General features: G+C 39.8%; 1 protein-coding gene across 6 annotated transcripts in view; it reads left to right on the top strand.

The window, feature by feature from the left end:
- erbin (erbb2 interacting protein) overlaps positions 1–19443 on the top strand; it is a 313125-nt gene that overhangs the window by 230839 nt on the left and 62843 nt on the right. For all 6 annotated transcript variants that reach the window (XM_069939183.1, XM_069939193.1, XM_069939201.1 and 3 more), the window contains 5 exons: positions 6973–7088; positions 9104–9173; positions 13597–13696; positions 15734–15855; positions 17536–17703. In XM_069939183.1, coding sequence (XP_069795284.1) covers positions 6973–7088; positions 9104–9173; positions 13597–13696; positions 15734–15855; positions 17536–17703 — 576 coding nt within the window. The remainder of the gene's footprint in view (positions 1–6972; positions 7089–9103; positions 9174–13596; positions 13697–15733; positions 15856–17535; positions 17704–19443) is intronic.

Here is a 19443-nt window from a genome sequence, read left to right as displayed (position 1 = left end):
CTATAAACTTCACATATACCAATATCCCTGTTAAATGCTGATTACAAAATATTAGCAAAAGTGTTGGCTAATAGGTTGAGACAATATTTACAAAAATTGATACATACAGATCAAGCAGGAATTGTTAAAGGAAGACGTTCTCAAATGGTCTAAGAAGATTATTTAATCTAATACACATGGCAAAATTTGAACTGAATCCAAGTATTATAGTCTCCCTTGACACAGAAAAAGTATTCGACTGTTTGGCCCCTTCTGTTTAAAACACTGGAAAAAAATTGGTATAAGCAGAACATTTATAAACTGGATAAAAACATTATAGCATAAACCATAAGCTAAAATTATAATCAATAATCAGATGTCAGCAGTCTACCCCTTCAGTGGATTGAGTAGACCAGGATGGCCCTTCTCCCCAGTGCTTTTTATTTTAGCGATTAAACCACTAGCAGAGATAATAAGAGGGAATCTGGATATAAAGGACTTTAAAGTTGGACAAGTAGAACATAAAATTAGTCTATTTGCTGACGACGTGCTACTGTACCTATCAGACCCAGCTAAATCTTTGGAAAAATTACAAGGAACACTAGAAAAATATGGACAAAAGCGAGATAATGCCATTAACAAACTTCAAATATGAAAGATACCAAAAAGGAAGTAAATTTAAATGGAAGACGGATGGAATAAAATATCTTGGAATAGTGAATGACAACAATTTAGAAAATCTGTATAAACTAAATTATGTTTCTCTACTTAGGAAGATAGAAAGGGACTTGCAGAAATGGAGAGAAGGTGGGAAGGGTTACAGTAATTGCTTCAAAATGAAAGTGATACCAGTATCGCTTTCAATCGCTACCTATTCAGTTACCCAAAACGTTATTTAAACTACTAAACAATGTACCAAGAAAAACTGACAGGAGACTACAGGCTGGGAGGGCTTAGACTTCTGAATTTAAAAAAAAAACTACTTCGTTGCACAGGCTAAATTTCTCGCAGCCTTCTTCATTGAAGATAAACTCACCCCCCCCCCCCGCCCTTGGATTCAGATGGGAATGTACTCGATGGAAAAGTGGGGAGCAAAGGATTTTATCTATAAATGGAGTGTCAAATCACTGAAAAAAAGATAGATAAATCCCATTCTAATACATATGATAAGAACGTGGCAAGAAATTAATGTATAGGAAAAAAAAGTTGGGATATCAATAAAAGCACCATTGTGTTATTAAAAATGTGTTATTGCCTATAAACATGGGCAATAGAATATTAAATTTGTGGTATGACAAATGTATAAGACGTATTGAAGACTGCTACATGGAAGGAACTCTTATGTTCTTCGAATAACTAAAACACAAAGTGGCCAATGGGACTACCTTCTGTTTTCTCCAGCTTAGATCGCTCTTAAGAGAAAGATGGGGACCAATGTTGACCCCACCTGAAATTAATGAAACTGAATGAATGGTCTGGATGGGGAATATACCCAAATTTATAACAAAAATGTACTATTCTCTCCAGAGCAAAAGTGCATTACAGAGGGTTACAGAGGTCAAAAAAAAGATGAGTTAGACAGGGTGTGGTGTTTTCAGAAAGAAGCTGGTCAGATTGGTGTAAGGACAGCATGACACCAATTATAAATGCAAGATATGAACTGGTTCAGAGGAACTTTTTATACATGCCACGTGGTCATATGTGCAAGATATCACAGAAAAATTAACCAGGATAACAGGAGTGGGCTTCACGAGTAACCCGGAGCTATATCTATTAGGTAATTTTATGGAAATAAGCAACAAATTGAATAAATATCAAATCTCATTTATAAAAAATAGTACTGGCGGTAGCAAAAAAAAAAGTATTGCGATCACTTGGAAGTCTGATCCCCTTTACTTGTAGCACGATGGACTGCAGAAATGAACAGCTATATTCCTATGGAAAAAAAATCACATATCACTTAGAGATGACATTGGAGCCCAAATATAGTATTAAAATAGAAAAAAAGGACTATAAATATAACTATTATATATATTTAAACATGGTTTCCCCAATTGTATTCTAAATGTTTAAAAGATGGGAACTATCACGCCCCACTTCATACAATAGTATAAGACAGGCGATGCGTAGTCCGAATGATCCGACTTTGGCACCGATGCAGAACATGGACCAACAACATATGCCATCTTCAACCTGTCGATGGAAACTGTGTCAGCTTTTTCATTCCCGCTGATCACAAAAGTCTTCTTGTGGCATTGCAAGACCTGAAAAGGACCATTGTAAACAGGCTGAAGTGGTTTGTGGACTGCATCATGCCAGAGGAGCACATGAGTACAGTGTTGCAAATCATTCGGCATATACACTGCAGGTGCTACCTGACACGTAAGAGTAGGTTGGAGTACTCTCATGTTTACCCGAAGACAATCACCATAACTAGCCAGATCATAGAGTGCTGTGCTTGGACTTGGATTCACAAACTTGCCTGGCAAGGTTAAAGTAGTGCCATGCACTAGCTCTGCCGCTGAACATCCAAGATTTTCCTTAATACTATGCACTCCATGGGCAAACATTCGCTCCACATAGATGCATCCTCACCTGCTGTTAATGCTGCTTTCAATGGTCGATGGTAACGCTCATCAAGGTCGTTGTTCTGCAGATGGTAAGCTGTAGTGTGAATATAAGTAGTGCCAGAAGATCAATCTGTATTAATAGTGACTGGAAGACCGAAATCCAACAATCCACAAAAGCCCTAGAGACCATCTCCGCAGTGATGTCAGTGAAACCAATAACCTCCTGCCACCAGATAGTGTGGTCTTCACACGCGAGCAGATAAATATATCCCTTGAGATGGTGGAAGTGGGCCTACCAAGTCCAGGTGCTGGAAACAGGAATCTGGAATAACAAAATCCTCCAGCTTGGATTTTGTGTGTTAGAGCATTGACAGTGCAAGTAGATCCTTGACCATAATCTAGCATCCATTTAACATGAGGCCAGGTAAAACTTTCTGTAACTAGTTTGATTCATGCTCATCTACCAGGATGCAAAAAATTACGAAGAGACTCAAAAATCTCCCACCTCATAGCCGCCAGCACAAAAGGCCTAGGCCTTCCTGTGGAAAAATCGCAGATTAACCTTTTACCCGATTCATCCAGGGTCACATCTTGAAGATGGAGACCAGAGTTTATTCGGCTATCAGAGCAAGTCATGGCACATGGTATGTAGGGCTTCATTATCACGCCTGGACAGGGTGTCGGCCACGACATTCACTTTTCCTCGGATGTGCCATATGTCAAATGAAAATTGTAGGATGGTCCAAATGCTGAATCTTGGCGAGTAGAGATGTGTGCTTATACTCGCAGTATATGTAAGAGGCCTGTGGTCTGTACAAATGGAGAAAATATGAGCTTCCAATAGAAAGCCAGAATGTTTCTCTGTGAGGTGGATGGCCAAGAGTTCTCAACCAAATGTACTATACTTTGCCTGAGCCAATTTGCCCACGGACTTGTTCCAACTCTTTCTCACAGCACTGATGTACATCTGTGGTAAGAGAGAGCAAGGCATTGCATAGTGGCATTTGTAAGCACAGTCTTCACATCGTTGAAAGCACGCACAGCATCATTTCCCTTGACAAGCCACAAGATGACCAGTGGCAAGCAAATAGTATGCTTAAAGATGTGAATAGAGAAGCAAGATCTTTTGTTGCATCTGTGCAGAGCCTCGGACTTTTCTGAGTGTATTCTTAGAGATGCGGGGAATTTCTTTAGCTGGAGGGTAATGAATCTGTGGCATTTATTGTCATAGATGATGTGGAGACCAGGTCAGTGGGTGTATTTTAGATAGAGACTGATAGGTTCTTTATTAGCCAGAACATCAAAGGTTATGGGCATAAGGCCAACCAGTGGGGCTGAGTCCAGAAAATGGATCAGCTGATGATTAAATGGTGGTGACGAATCAATGGCTGAATAGCCTAATTCTGTTTTTGTGTTTTGTAGTCTTGTAGAATGCTCTTGCTGTAGACAAAATGCAATTCTGGATAGCAGGACTGGTGCATGAGAAGAAATTGGATCAATCTTGTCTATACTGGTTTGTAATGAGAGTGGATCTCTTGAGTTGTAACATACCTAAAGAGATCGGCTGCAGAGAAAATGTTGTGACCTTGTCTGGTCCCAAAGTCTCTCAGCACTTCTTGGTATCATGTGAAATGAATTGATTGAAAACCGATTTCTGTGACGGTGGAGATTACAGGAGGAAATGTTTGGCTGGGCATAGTTACAAATGCACCCTTCTCCCATTAGCTATTTAAATGCACGTTGCCATTCATACCTCTGAATATGATCACTGTTCATTTTGGTTTGCAGTCACGTATTCAGGAAACCCTGTTGTAGTGTCATGAGATAGGCATCTCATTAGGCCCTTTCAAACTGCTGTGTAAAATGGTGTTAACTGGGAAATTCACCTGGTTAGCTACCCAGTTACGTGGCAGTTTAGAAAGGGTCTGACCCAGTCAACCCTGTCGGAATCTAACCGGGTCCCAGACATACATCAGAAGTAGTCCGAGGACCCAGTTAAACTTAGCTAGGTCGCGCCCACAGGCGATATGAAAACAAAAGTGGCTGACCTACTTATTCCGGAGGACATTAGCGCTTGTGTGCATTTGTCACCGGGCAGCCAGCATCTAAACATCCAGCAGTACTTCCGGTGAGTTAGTGATGCTTCATTGCAGGGGCGGCATCCCCTTTAAATTGCCAGGTTGGTGATTTAATAGGTAAATTCCCCTGCAACTTAAATGGTGCTTCCAGCGCCTTTGCCCCAGTAATCGTACCTGGGTCCCAGGAGGGCTACCCAGGTGCTGCAGTTTAAAAGAGGCTATTGTTATCAGGTGTGCCTTTTCCCAGTATGCCCTTTTGCATTCCTCATTGAACCACAGTTGATCTCAGAGTCAGATATAAATGGCAGAATGAGCTATATGCCTAACCGTGCAGTTGAAGAGTGTGATAATGTACAATGCTGATGGTGTCAGTCCACATGCCTCTTGGATGTCTAGTTTTGAACTGCCAAATCACTTTTACATTTATCCCATGAAGTTTGAATATAGTGCCACATAGTAAACTGAAGGAGAGTCCTTGAGAGGGGGGGCAGGGTTATCAAGTTGGTAGTTATAGCAATGTTATTATCAACAAATGCATTTGCCACAAGGTGATTAGTGGGGATGAGATCATGTGGCTTATCCTTTGTGTTGTACACCCTTTACCTGCTCCAATTCCTGTTTAGCAGCAGCATTCTTTGAGGCTCACCCAGCATGGTCACTGCTAGCAGGCACACATAGTGATGCACAATGAGGATATTTATTCTGTACCCTTGGAACGTTGCCTTTCTTCCAAGTGTTGCCCAAAATTGATGCAAGTTTGATACTGCATTCCATATTCTTGAATTTTAGCTCTGTAGAATATGCCTTTGTTTGAAATACAAGTTTGAGCTTCAGATTTGTGCTATTTAATCCTCTCTACTTTGCAAGTTTAAAAGGGGTTTAACTGCTTTGGCTTCTTAACAAGACTATCTTCAGTTTTTTTTTGTAAGAAAATCCCAAGACCATTTTAAACAGGCATCTGTATGTAAATCGATTTTTATCTCTACTAATGTACGTCATTGCAAACTGAGGTTTAGAAACATAAACCACAGCCCAGTATCTGTTGTGCATTGGAAGCAAATTGATTGGTTCGAAAAATTTTGTGTTGGTATGTTACCTGGGCAATAAAAGTTCAAAGAGGAGACGAGAACTGTTTTTATCAGCCCAGCCCCAGCGTCAGGTCGCACCCTAGTTTGCTTTACATCCTTAATTGCTTTTAAGTAGAGAACAGGACAGGCCTTTCGAGCCATGACGTCTATTCCACCCACAAAGCCAACTTAGCTACTGCAATTGCATCTGCCTGCACATGGACCGTATCCATTCATTCCATGCCTGGTCATGCCTGTCACAATGCCTGTTTAAACATTTTTTTGTATCTGCTCTCCCTTCTCTGTCAGTGTGTTCCAGTCACCTACCTGTGTGTGTGTGTAAAATTTATATAAATAGATACACATTCCCTCCTTTAAACTTAACTCCTCTGACATATGCCCTCTAATATTTCCACCATGAGAAAAAGGCTAGCTACTTTCTCTTCGTTTCTCATTTTATAGATTTCTATAAACCCTTCCTGTCCAAAATTTGCTTGTGACCCAAACTAAAATAGCTTCTGCTTCTTTTCTTGGTTAGGTTATATGTTTATGATTCCCTGGAATTAATTTATGGCAGTTGTTATTGAGGCTTTTGCATTTCCAAGAGAGAATTTCAAAGCTGATCCTAAAACTATTTATTTGACAAATGGAATTCAAGAATTTCAAGGGTGAAATGGAGCTGGGCTTTTCAGTTTATCAGGGCAGATAGTAGTTTTTTTTATTTAATGTCAAAATGTGGAAGTCTAATTCAATGTGTTTGAAAGGTTTTTGTTATAATGGGGCTGTCATGCCTTGAAGGAAATATGAGCAGCCTGTCCTTGTACCAGAATGCAAATCTCATCAAAGCAGATTAATCAGAGCTAATGAAAGATGATGGTCTGTACCCTAAGTTGGTCAAGATTTAATTTCTTGGAGATTAAATAAATACAAATGTGATAAGCTTAGTCAGTGATATGGAATTAATTCTACCGCCCCCCCCCCCCCCCCACCCCCTGCCCCCTTATCCAAACAGCTCAGTGCTGTGTTATGTGATGCTAAATGGAGCTCTGGCTTTGTGCTGCCAGAGATAAGCTTGCTCTATGACTTCTTTCCTTGAAACACTTCTTATCTTTTAACCTTGCTGCTGTAATACTCTGCTACGCAAATTGAGAAGGTTTATATACTGTGACTTGTAAGATATTTCATTCCAATCTGTATTACGGTGGTGATGTAATTTTTCTGTGTTGGTTTACGCTGATTTACTGTAAATAAACTTTGTGTCAAATTGTTTTGACTCAGATTGGAAATTGCAAGAATGTGACCGTCCTGTTTCTTCATTCCAACAAATTGGAATGCCTGCCTGAGGAAATGGGAGAGATGCAAAAACTGAAAGTTATTAATCTCAGTGACAACCGGTTAGTATTTCAGAATCGAGCACTGTACCAAAATACAGATGGTTACCGTATTTTATTAAAATGTCATTATCTAGATTTTCGGAGGATTTGATGAATAACAATCAGATTAATGAATGATACTGAATTTGAAATGGAAAAGCTTTCTAATGTTAACTTGGGAGAGACATTTACCGACTTTTTAAAAAAAAGAAACACGAAAATTTACAGACAAGTTAGTCGAATGGGGCAAAATCTGAGAAGCTATTTTTTAAAAAAAAGATGAAGCATAGCAGAAATGATCCACGTGAGCAAGGGTTACTGGAAGGAAATTTGCAAGTTAGTTTGACAAGGAATGATGCGTGCTACTTGGATTCTCAGTAATCCCGTGGAAGTGTGAATTAAAATGCAGTTGGGAGTAATGTTGAGACATGAGGGGAAATAGTAAGCTCAAATTCCACCCAAAGCTCAGAATTCTTTTGTCAAGGAAGTATTAAAGGATTTTTAAGATAATTGAATCTTGGCATAAATTGAGGGAGAAAACTACTTCTGTGAGTCCTCTGCCATGTTTGCAACCTTAAAGGACAAAATTTCAGAGATGAAAGTAAGTCTTACAATAATATTTATGTCAGTTGGATTTCTAAACTTTGGATGCCATTCAAATTTTACTTCTCAAATGGAGAAAGATAAAGGTTATTAGCATGTCAGTGAAAATCTCCAGAGGAAGAAAATTAAAAGAACAGCAAGATGCTGGAAATGTGAAAAGAAAGAGATTACCATTTCTCCTTCATTAGGGCTGGGGAGGAGAAAAGTAATATCACGCTGTGATGAGGAGCAGATAAAGGAAATATCTCTTATTGGTTAGGATTGCATTGGGGATAAGATGCACAGATCATCCATTTGGAGACGATAAATTATTTTTTTCTTTGCTAATTTGGTAAAAGGGCCTTCAAATTGAAAACATTAACTGTTTCTTTTAACACAGATATCACCCGTCCTGCTGTTTTTTTGGAGGTTCCTTTTGCTGAGTTAGAGGTTTGGGTTCATGATCTTTCACGAGAATTGAGGAAATTTGGGAATCAGCTAGTGAGATGGGGGATAGATTAGAGAGAACAAACAAATGTTTGTGATAGGGTTCCGATCAAGAGAACCTGAATGGCATGAATGGTGGTGATGTTAGCTCCCAAGATGATGGGTAAAAGCTTGGTAATTGCAGATAATCTCTCCGAGTAATATAGATAGAAGATGAATAAAAGCTGAGGAGGGGGGAGGAAGAAAAGAAACTTATTCGGCATTTTGTTTCTTTTTTCTGTTTTTGTTCATCTCCATAATGTGAAGGTTTTGGCGGGGTCTTGAGATGTACTGAGGGATTTCAGATAGTGGATTGAAATGGTTTTAGAACAGAGGATGAGGGAATCAGACAGAATATTTAAAATCATGAAGAGACTGAATAGAGTTGTTGTGGAGAGTCTATTCCTATTGGTAGGAGGATAAAATCTCAAGAGTTTCAATGAAGATGATCGGGGAAAAGTACCACAATTAACAAGAATTGTTTTGTGTGTCTGGTGGTTGGGTTTTGAAAAGCATTTCCCAAGATCGTGGTAGAGGCAGTTCCATTGCATTGTTCAAAAGGGAGGTGGATAAACATTGGAAAGGGAAGAATATTCAGATTTCTGTGGGGGGTGGAATGAAACGAAGATGTGAGAACTGCTGCATTGACTCTATACTACGCTCCCAGTCTTGCTGAAAGGTCATTTACCCAAACTTCAACTCTTTTTCATATGCACAAATATGATTTGTCTGTTAATTATTTACATTCTGAATATAGAGGTCTGAATTACAATGGAAAGATTTTTTGCTGTTACTTGTTCTCTGCTATATGACTGTCTTGTTGATAGCTGCTTGGTTTTATGTGCCATATACCTAAACATTGATGCCTTGAACATCCAGAGTAGTAGATTCTCAAATTCTAATTAGCATATTAATTGTACATTAGGTGTTTTCTTGTTTACTTTTGGACTTTGATTGTGTTTCCTTAGATTAAAGAATCTCCCATTTAGTTTCACAAAACTGCACGAGCTAACAGCAATGTGGCTGTCTGAAAATCAGGTGAGTGAGTGACGCAAGCTGGTATCATTGCCTCTGCTCTAAGTATATGTGACGTTGTGCACAAAGCTTGACCTGTCATGTTGCAGTTTGCCCACAGTTCAACACCTTAATTTTAAAACTGTTACAGCTCAGAAGCAAACATTTGTCCATTGTGTTAAAGCAGCTTTCAGGTGCAGTATAACCCTTGGTATCCGGCACCTATGGGGATTGGTAGATACTGGTCAAGTGAGTTTTCCACTTGCTTGAGACTCCATGTTGCATGAATGGAGATCTAATGGCGAGGGGTGACAACATTAAACTTCTGTATTTTTATACCCATTTAGTTTACGTAATTTTTTCCCCCCATTGCTTGAGGTTGCCTGTTGCTTGAATTCAGGATGACAGGAATTTTACTGTACATTTTCCCATCATAGCGCTGGATATTATTCTTTCAGATACTAATTTAATTCCCTATTAATGCCAGCCCTCAGGCAGTGAATTTCAGATTTTAACCACTTATTTAAAAAATAAAACCTGTTTGCATCCCCTTTACACATTTTACCTAAAAGGTTAGACAGTAAAACCCCTGGTATCTGGTATCTGGTATCTGTGGGGATTGGTAGATGCCGAATAAGTGAATTGTCCAGTTGCTTGAGATTGCGTGTTGCATGGATTGGCGAACTAGCAGCAAGGTATGCCAATTTTAATCCCATATCTTTACCTATTTATTTCCCTTGATGTTTTTATGGCGGTTGCTTGAATTCCAGATAACAGGTGTTCTATATCTGTTTCTTAGTGCTCCGCAATATGATGCCACTGTAGCTTTGATTTAACTCTGCACTTGAGCTGCTCTTCATGTTGGGAGTTTTGCAGATTTTTTTTTGTTTCCTTTTAGTCAATAGTGCAACAGAACATGAAAGGGCAGCACTGATTATTAATATTTGTTCTAAATTGCCATGAGGCAATTTTATTATTCTCTTTGTGTTTTGCTCCCTTGCTGGGTTTTAATTTTCTAATGCATGTTGCTAGTGGCAGGAGAAGTGTTTTTTAATGTTCATTTGAAAACTTCAGGATTTTTTCCAATAATTTTTAATTTTAATCCAACATTATGTTAAAGGTGAAATTTGTAATTTTTGAGACTAATTTTCCACATTAAAGTTCCTTCCCTGTTCTATTCCCTTTGATTTCAGCGCATGGTTCCATAAGGTGCACATTCACTCCTTATTTAACCTCCCTCTCAAATCAATTCATTAGTCTTGACTTTTATTACTGATCTTTATTTTTACTTCTAGAGCAGCAGGATTTTTTAGTCAGTTTTTCTCATCCCCAAGTCCTAACCTTTCCATCTTGATGCCTGTGATCCATATATTTTGCCCAAGTGATGTGCTCTACAGCTTTGGCACTGAGAGTTCCTGACCTTTGGCAGGAGTCGGGAAGGCTAGCCTAATCCATGCATGACATTAAGTGAAGTCCGCAGTCATTGTAGTTCAATACACAAATGCAGGAGAAACTCGAGATCGTACAGCATCCATAGGAAGCAAAGATATAATTACTGATTAACTAATGTTTTGGGCCTAAGCCCTTCGTAAAGGTAGTTCTGGCCTGAAATGTTGTTTATATATCTTTGCTTTCTATGCATGACCCGCTGTTTCTCCAGCACTTTTGTGTATTGAACTGTTTTTGTGCAGACTGACCAAAATGTTGGTTGCATCAGTGTGAGGCTGGGTGAATTGGGCGGGTGCATCAGTGTGAGGCTGGGTGAATTTGGCGGGTGCATCAGTGTGAGGCTGGGTGAATTGGGCATGGAGATTTGTCACAGTTGGAAATTCTTCAGTCATAAATTGATTTTGTGCTTGAGAAATTTTGGCCTTGTTCTAGGTAGGTTCTTTCAATTGAGAAAGATGCTTCTTTAACAACTGCTTGCCAAATTCTAAAAATAATCAAATAGTTCCTTTCCCTGTCTTCCAATGCATCTATGTTTCTGTAATTTTTCTTATTTAATTGTTTGCCTGCTGGTAATGCGATGCATCTGTGATACCCTTTTAGATAAATATATCCTTTCTAAATTGCTGCGCCTCATGCAATGCACAATTCTCCAGATGCTGTAGCAATCATTTTGTAAAATGAAGCTGAATGTTGTCCACTTTGCATTCTAGATTTTTTTTAAAAAAACATACAATTCCATTAGATCTTCATTTCTTTTTTTTGTTGCTGATCATTAAATTTTAGTGATCCTTGCACGTGGTCCATTTTTCACTTTGGTACTTGGTTTTCATCATTTGCATTATGATGGGAATGGTAGTTTGTTTTGGATCAGGCATGGGCAGCTGCACACGGGCTGAGATTAAAAAAAAAACCTGCTTGGTGTAATTTTACTCATTTTAACCTGATGGGTTTCGGTAATAAATGGTGATCGTGCCCATATCCATTGGGGGTGGGGGAAGGTCCTCTTCTTTTGTCGTTTCATCATCCCATCTACACTGCCTACTTGCACCATCAAGCTGCTTCAGCAACAAACCTGAAGATATAGCTCCCTCTTGTGTTACCGTTGTCATGAATGTTGTGAGGGGTTGAAGCCCTAGCATGTGGGAGACCACCAACTAGTTGCATCTGTTCAATTTGAGAACAGTTTTATTCTCCGTAGTCTGAATCTTCCACTAATCAATCTCTTAACCAGTTCAATAATTTTGCTTGGATGCCTCTTTAAGGGAACTTAAGTATTTATCTCTCCTTGGGTGTTGCCTGGCCTGTTGAGCATTTTCATCATTTTCTGTTTGTATTTAAGACTTTTAGCAGCTACATTTTTAACTTTTTGATCTAAGTTGTATTCATAAGCAAAATCAATGGTCACTGAGTATTCAAAAGGTAGCAGTTGAGAGTTCTTGTAAAAGTCTAGACCCGGGATGGCTAACCTTTTACATGCCATGGGTCAATTTTTTCACGCGTTCAGATGTGCCATATAACAATTCATCTAAAAATATGTTAATATAGACATATTTAGCATTTTTACATGATATATTGATTTAATATAAATACAAGATGAATATTACTTAATAGGAGACTTTTGAGTCTTGATTTCGCTAAAAATAATTGCTGTTTTAGATCCTTAGTAAAACCTATTTCTAGCTCTAAACTGCTTGAATTCCTGTTATAGATTTTTTTTCTACATATCTCTTTTTGGTTAATACTTTTTGCTTGAATAGGCTTACTTTCTATTATAGGTATGGGCCACTTAATGTCTGTTCGGGCCATGTCCAACCACAGATACATCCATGGTCGCTAGCTATAGGAAATGGTATACCCAAAATGATCTGACTGCCCCACTCTCTCCCCACAGCCCCATGTCAGTCCCCGCAGCCCCATACTGATCACGCTGCCCGGCTCTCTGCGCACAGCCTCTTGTTGGTTCCCACACTGATCCCTTCTTACAAATAGAAAGTTTACAGGTACACTACAGTATTCCATATAGCTTTGCGAAGTATATTATATGGTGTTTACACAACATCCACATCGCATAAGGCTCAATTTCACAGAACGTATCATGGACGTTAAAGCGGCACGTACCTGTGCCACTTCTAATCATCCAATGCACCACTTTTGGTGCATGAGCCCTTGTATGTTATTGCTTGTGGCAGAAGCTTTGCACGAACATTTTCTTTTCTGATTACACTTCTGGCATTAAGTACTCGGCAATCAGGAGAGATATGAGTATAATTACGACGATCTGTTTCAAGGATGAGCTGCCGAGATGTGCTCACAACCTTTCATCAAGACTGAATATGTTTTCAACTGGAAATGTCGACAATTCTTTTTCTCCCACTGATGCTGTTTCACCCTCTGAGTTCCTCCAGCAGATTTGGTTTTGTTCCAGATGCAACATTATTCCTATAGTTTACTGGCCAAATGCAAAGCTGTTACCTCTGAAATGTTTCCATGTGTATTATTGTTTTTCCAAAAAAAAAACATGCATACAGAGGAAGATTGAAGAGGTTAGGACTTTATTCATTGGAACATAGATGAGTGAGAGGGGATATGATAGAAGTGTTTAAAATTATGAAGGGAATAGATATAGATGCAAGTAGGGGAGCAGGGGAGGTTGAAACAAGAGGACACAAGTTGAGGGTAAGGGGGCAAAATTTTAGGAGAAACATTAGAGGATGATTCTTCACTCAGAGAGTGGCGGCTGAATGGAATAATCTTCCAGAGGAAATAATTGAGGCAGAGTCAATTCTTTCATTTAAGAGGAGGGTGGATATATACATGGATAGGAGGGGGTTGGAGGGTTATGGGCGGAGAATAGGTGGGGGATCTAGCGGAGTTGTTTGAGAGAAGGCGTGGACTTGAAGGGTCGAAATGGCCTGTTTCCATGCCATAAACTGTTATATGTTATATGGTTATATTGGGATCTGCCTTAAAGCAGTAACATGAACTTTTCCTTTTGCAGTCCAAACCACTTATTCCCCTTCAGAAAGAGGTGGATCCAGATACACAGAAGCAAGTACTAACAAACTATATGTTCCCTCAGCAGCCCAGAACAGAAGATGGTAGGTTTCAGTCAAATTTAAAGCAATTCTTTTTCTATCTCACTCTTTCAATTCCTTTGAGTCCTGATATCTCACAAAGTTGGAACCAAGTTTTCTCCCCTGCACAACATTAAGATGAGATATGATTCCACAAGTGCTTGTCCAAAAATATCCAGTTATATTTTCTTTCAAAGTGAGTTGAAATGGATTACACACAAGTCTGTCCTGTGTCAGTGCCTTTCTTTGTATCATGTTTTGGTGGAGTGCAGGATTATAATATTAAATTGATTGTGTCCATGCATAATATTCCTTTGTATTGGTATATGAGATGCTCTTTGCTGATAATTGAGCCCTTTTTTAAAAAAAAACTTGACCAAATCAGTTGCCACTGAAATCCACACTTAAATCAGTCCCTAACCTGGTAAAGGAACCTGGCAGTTCCTTTTCCAATCAACTAAAATCTTTGTCTTTTAAATATTAACCCTTTGTCATTAGAAATTTTCCAAAACCATTTGTGATTTTGAATGCTTCATTCCACAGCATAGAATAGATTAACTCCAGGTTCTCCATTCTCTACGTGCAACGCAACACCAGAAGAGGGATGCTGTGGAGTTGATATTCTTAAAGTATGGGGTGTTAATATGCATCCTTCTAGAACTCTATTTCAGTTGTCTTTAATGATCTTTGTAAATTGGTGGAGATTGAGGAGAAATTTCAAATGATTTACTGTTATTCATCCACTTAAATTAATAACTTGATCAACAGGGTAAAAATAAATGTAATGGCAATTATCTCTCATATACACTGTTATAACATTTTCTTCCCTGTACGATCCACCATACACCTCGATTCATAGTGTCAAAGTTACAGGATTTGTGAATAGAAGACTCAAATCAGTAATCACATCCCTCCTAAATTCAGTAGAACCCCCATACTAGGACTAATAATATTTTTGAATCCTAAAATTTGTCTTCGAGAATTGGATTTGACTGAAGAAGAATAAATCTAGTGGTTTGATGTTTGCATTAGTCATGCCATATACTTAGTGTTTCTAAGTCAAATTGAAATTGACACTTTGGATGGTGAAACTTGATGCTTAGGGTGAGTTGTCCACCAATTTGGACCAAAGAAATGGGATGAAAATCCCTCATGAAACACTACCTGAATTTTAAGTGATGGTTGTCTTCATTTTAAAAATTTATTCTATTGTTCCATTTGTCTCGTGTTCTGTGAAACACTTTAAAAAGATTTTTGGTTTTTACGTTCCGGCTGTCAAGAATTCTTCAATATGATTTGCTATTCAGACTAGGACAGAGTTGAGGGATGGAATGGGAAGAAGAAAATGGGTTAGAGTAGGATAAATAAGTGGTCAGTATAGATTCTGGGCTAAAGGTCCCATTTCTGTGCTGTATCACTCCATGACAATGCCGGTTTCTGAAATTCATCTGTCCCCTGGAACTGGTGAATGACAATAATAAACGAGGCAAGAGCACCTAGTGAGAAAGAAGCGCCACTAAGAGCCCTCAATCATTAAATACAAAACCCTGTTGATGAAACCTATTTCATGGAAATCTGCTAGCAGCACCATCCAATACCATTACAGAAAGGAATGTGTACTGCATTTAAAATGGATGGCATTGCATAGAACTTCTTTCCCTGCCTCCTCCTAACCACTTGAACTTGACTTGTATTTGTCTGTATGTACCTCCAAAAAAATAATTTGAAGGCTGTATAAATGAGGCGTGGAACCATCACATCATTTGTTGCAGCAGAATTTGGATGGCAGCCTATTAGTTTTGATTTCAGTGCACTTGAATAATCTACTATTCTTTTTGCTTGCTTTTGAGCGCTTGTTGTAAAATTCTGTTGTAGATTGTATGTGTCAAATGCCCCCAATAAATGTAATTTAACTTCAGTTTGATAAGTATATATCTGCTGTAATTTGTAATATTTTAGTTGAAGCCTTTGAGGTATGCTCAGCTTGAAGACGATGGATTATTTGTTCCTGTTTTCTATAGGGGATTTCTAACAGAAAGTCATATTCTTTTACTGTTGCAGTGTTGTTTATCTCAGATAATGAAAGTTTCAATCCTTCGCTGTGGGAGGAGCAGAGGAAGCAGCGGGCTCAAGTAGCCTTTGAGTGTGACGAAGACGAGGATGAAAGAGTGGCACCGCCACGGGTGAGATAAGGAACTAGTCAATCTAATTCACTTAAGTTGCACTGCTTTCCATCACCTTTAAAAGATTTTGTTTTAACCAAGGTTAATTGGCTATTATTGGTTGCACCCTTGTGAACGAAGCAAGGTGTGAATATGTACGCTAAATTCCATTGCAGCGCAAGGAGGCGAAAGGTTGCCATGCATGAGAAGTTAAAACAGCTCATCTCTGCCACATTGGTGTGATGATGTTAAGTGAAGCGTGTTCATAAAATGGGAAATCTCCGCAGATCACCTGGCCCACCCCTACTTTCTGGGTTATACAAAATCTCTGCCGCAGCCATCTAAATATATCATCGTTGACAAATGATTAATTGCGTGAAGTATTTCCAGAGGCCATCTCATCCTGTTCACTTTAAGTGAGAATAGTTTAGCTGAATTGTGGATTGTAAATACAGTGTGAATAATGTGCAAGCTTGCACTTCACTCCAAGCAATTATCAGTAACTGAGTAAACACAGACTAAATTAGTTTACAATTTACTGGTAAGGAAAATGACTTGCTATCTTTTCAAAAAAAATTGAAGATGGGAGCATGTTTCGCAACATCAAACACTGTACCAAGTACATTGAAAAAAGTGCGACCATCAACATATTTTAAATGCTTTGACTGATAGGATGACATTTGCTGGAGCTCTAATTGTGATGTCACATAGACTTTCAGCTGAAAGGTTTTTTTGTGGGGGTGGGGGGTGGGAAGAGCCAATGCTAGCAAAGTGGTTTCCAGTTTATTTTGCAGGGGTGCAATATGGTTTGGCAGAGAGCGGGGGAAGAAGTGAACAGTACAATAGATAACCTGGCTAGTGTTGTTTAATTCAAATGGTTTTGCTTGGAACTGTTGCAGCAAGGTTTTTGAAGCATTGTACAGAAAGTTAAGACTGCTGTAAGGATTCAGTTGAGTAAAATCACAGTAAGGGAAAATAAAATATCCCAGAGCATTCTCTTCAAGCAATTCTGCAGCTATTTCTTGTACTTTGTTGTACAGACTAGGATGAGAAGAGATCCTAGTTTTGTATGTCCTGAGCTAAATCTCTGTTGTGGGTAACATTGCTGCAAGATCTACAAAGAGGAGCAGAATGTTTTAGGTAAGCCTCCAAGGCAATGCCCTTGTAACTTAGAATGAATCTGCTAGGAAAGCAGCAAAAAATATTTTTAAGTGTCTCTATTTTCTGCGATGAAATGGTAGGAGACCCAGGTGACGGCCTCACACAAGTGCCCGCTATTTGAAACTAATTTTAATACACAAGTTTAGTACAATTAAATCCTGGCAGAGAGTCCATGTGAATACTCATATATCAGGACATTAAATAAAGCTTGTAGTTAATTGCACCTTCTAATCTGATTATCCACAATGGCATAAAAATCATTAGGAATTAAAATGAAATATTCCAAGATTTCGATGTATTGGATTATGATGACTTCTATCTATATATTTGCCAATGCTGCAGGGTTGTATAGAATGGCTGAAAATTTAAGCTGAAATTTGATCAAGATTTGACTAACATTTCACTGAGTATGTAGAAGTAGCGTACAACTATTCCAACTATATTTTCCTCCAGTTGAAATGTATTGAACTGGGCAAATAAATATTCAATTTGCCACTCCTGTTAGAGGTAATGAATTAACTGAAATCTGTTCACCTGTAGGAAGGTAATTTGAAAAGGTATCCAACACCATATCCTGATGAACTCAAAAACATGGTTAAAACTGCACAGAGTGTGGTCCACAGATTAAAGGATGATGGGAATTCAAATGACTCTGGAAATGAAATGAAGCAAAATGATGATCGAGTGATGACAAAAAATTATGTAGAGGTGAGCAACTAGTCCTTTTCACATTGGCTAACTGGTAAGTTGGCGGTTCAGTGAACCGGCTCAAAATAGCGATTTTTCTGTTCACGCTGTACCAATGTTAACCAGTTCTCTGCGCCCTTTCATACTCACCACCCGGCATCCCAGAGCAAAGGGTCACCTATCCTCCAGCGAAGACATCCTGTATACCCGCTGCCCCTTTCACACTGGGCTAACCTGTACACTGATTCAAAACAAATCGGTAATGATGCGCCCTCCTAGGTGGTTCACCCCCAGGGCGATCTGACGCCTGCGTGCTAATTGGCACGTTAACCGGTAGATTTGCGGTTAATTACTGGGTTAAAGTACCGGTGTGAATGGGGCTAATACAGCAAAGTACTAATAATTGCCATGGGATGCCTTTCTTATTGAGTCCATGATCAGTAGATGGGCAAGTGAAAGTACAATTTTTGCTTGAAACAGATAAATTAGAAAAAGTTAATTATTTGCCAATTATAATCAGCTGGTGAGCTACACTTAGAAAAATGCATTCTTTCCTCTCAAAGATTGGATACATTTTTTTGGTAGTTGAAAGGAATGATTTTGATTAAAAATAGCTACACATAATCCTACATCTTTGGAAACCTGGGGCAGAAGTGTCACAATTTAGCTGAGTATTTACAAGGACAGAAACATTTTTCTAAAAAGCAGGATCCTGCTAACCCATGATAAAACAAACTGTCTGTTCAGAGAGATCAAGACGTGCCTGGGTATTGGGGGGGAGGGACACGGCTGCACTACGAGACTGCTTTGAGAACTTGGATTGGAGCTGCTTCAGGCCACCTACAACGGCTACGTAAACATTAACAAGTACAAGAGCTCAGTGACTGGCTACAATAGCAAGTGCATTGAGGATGTCATGGAGATCAAATGCTATATGACCAGGGCTAAAGAGGATGATTGGATGTAGAAGTCCATGCACTTATCAGAGCTCAAGATGTAGCCTTGAGGGCAGAAGTCAAATTGGTATTAAGATCAGCCAGGGCTGAGCTCTCCCAAGCAATCTGGAAGGCAAAACTTGGGTACACTTAGAGGATCCATAGTTAATTGTGTGACACCAACAGCACAAGGCGCATGGGGCAAGGTGGCAAAAGCACAAGGCGCATGGGGCAAGGTGGCAAGAGCACAAGGCGCATGGGGCAAGGTGGCAAGAGCACAAGGCGCATGGGGCAAGGTGGCAAGAGCACAAGGCGCATGGGGCAAGGTGGCAAGAGCACAAGGCGCATGGGGCAAGGTGGCAAGAGCACAAGGCGCATGGGGCAAGGTGGCAAGAGCACAAGGCGCATGGGGCAAGGTGGCAAGAGCACAAGGCGCATGGGGCAAGGTGGCAAGAGCACAAGGCGCATGGGGCAAGGTGGCAAGAGCACAAGGCGCATGGGGCAAGGTGGCAAGAGCACAAGGCGCATGGGGCAAGGTGGCAAGAGCACAAGGCGCATGGGGCAAGGTGGCAAGAGCACAAGGCGCATGGGGCAAGGTGGCAAGAGCACAAGGCGCATGGGGCAAGGTGGCAAGAGCACAAGGCGCATGGGGCAAGGTGGCAAGAGCACAAGGCGCATGGGGCAAGGTGGCAAGAGCACAAGGCGCATGGGGCAAGGTGGCAAGAGCACAAGGCGCATGGGGCAAGGTGGCAAGAGCACAAGGCGCATGGGGCAAGGTGGCAAGAGCACAAGGCGCATGGGGCAAGGTGGCAAGAGCACAAGGCGC

Source organism: Narcine bancroftii, chromosome 1 (assembly GCF_036971445.1).
Source record: "Narcine bancroftii isolate sNarBan1 chromosome 1, sNarBan1.hap1, whole genome shotgun sequence".
Lineage (NCBI taxonomy): Eukaryota > Metazoa > Chordata > Chondrichthyes > Torpediniformes > Narcinidae > Narcine > Narcine bancroftii.
Note: the sequence above shows the minus strand (reverse complement) of the source record. Positions and strands in the feature narration are given on the sequence as shown.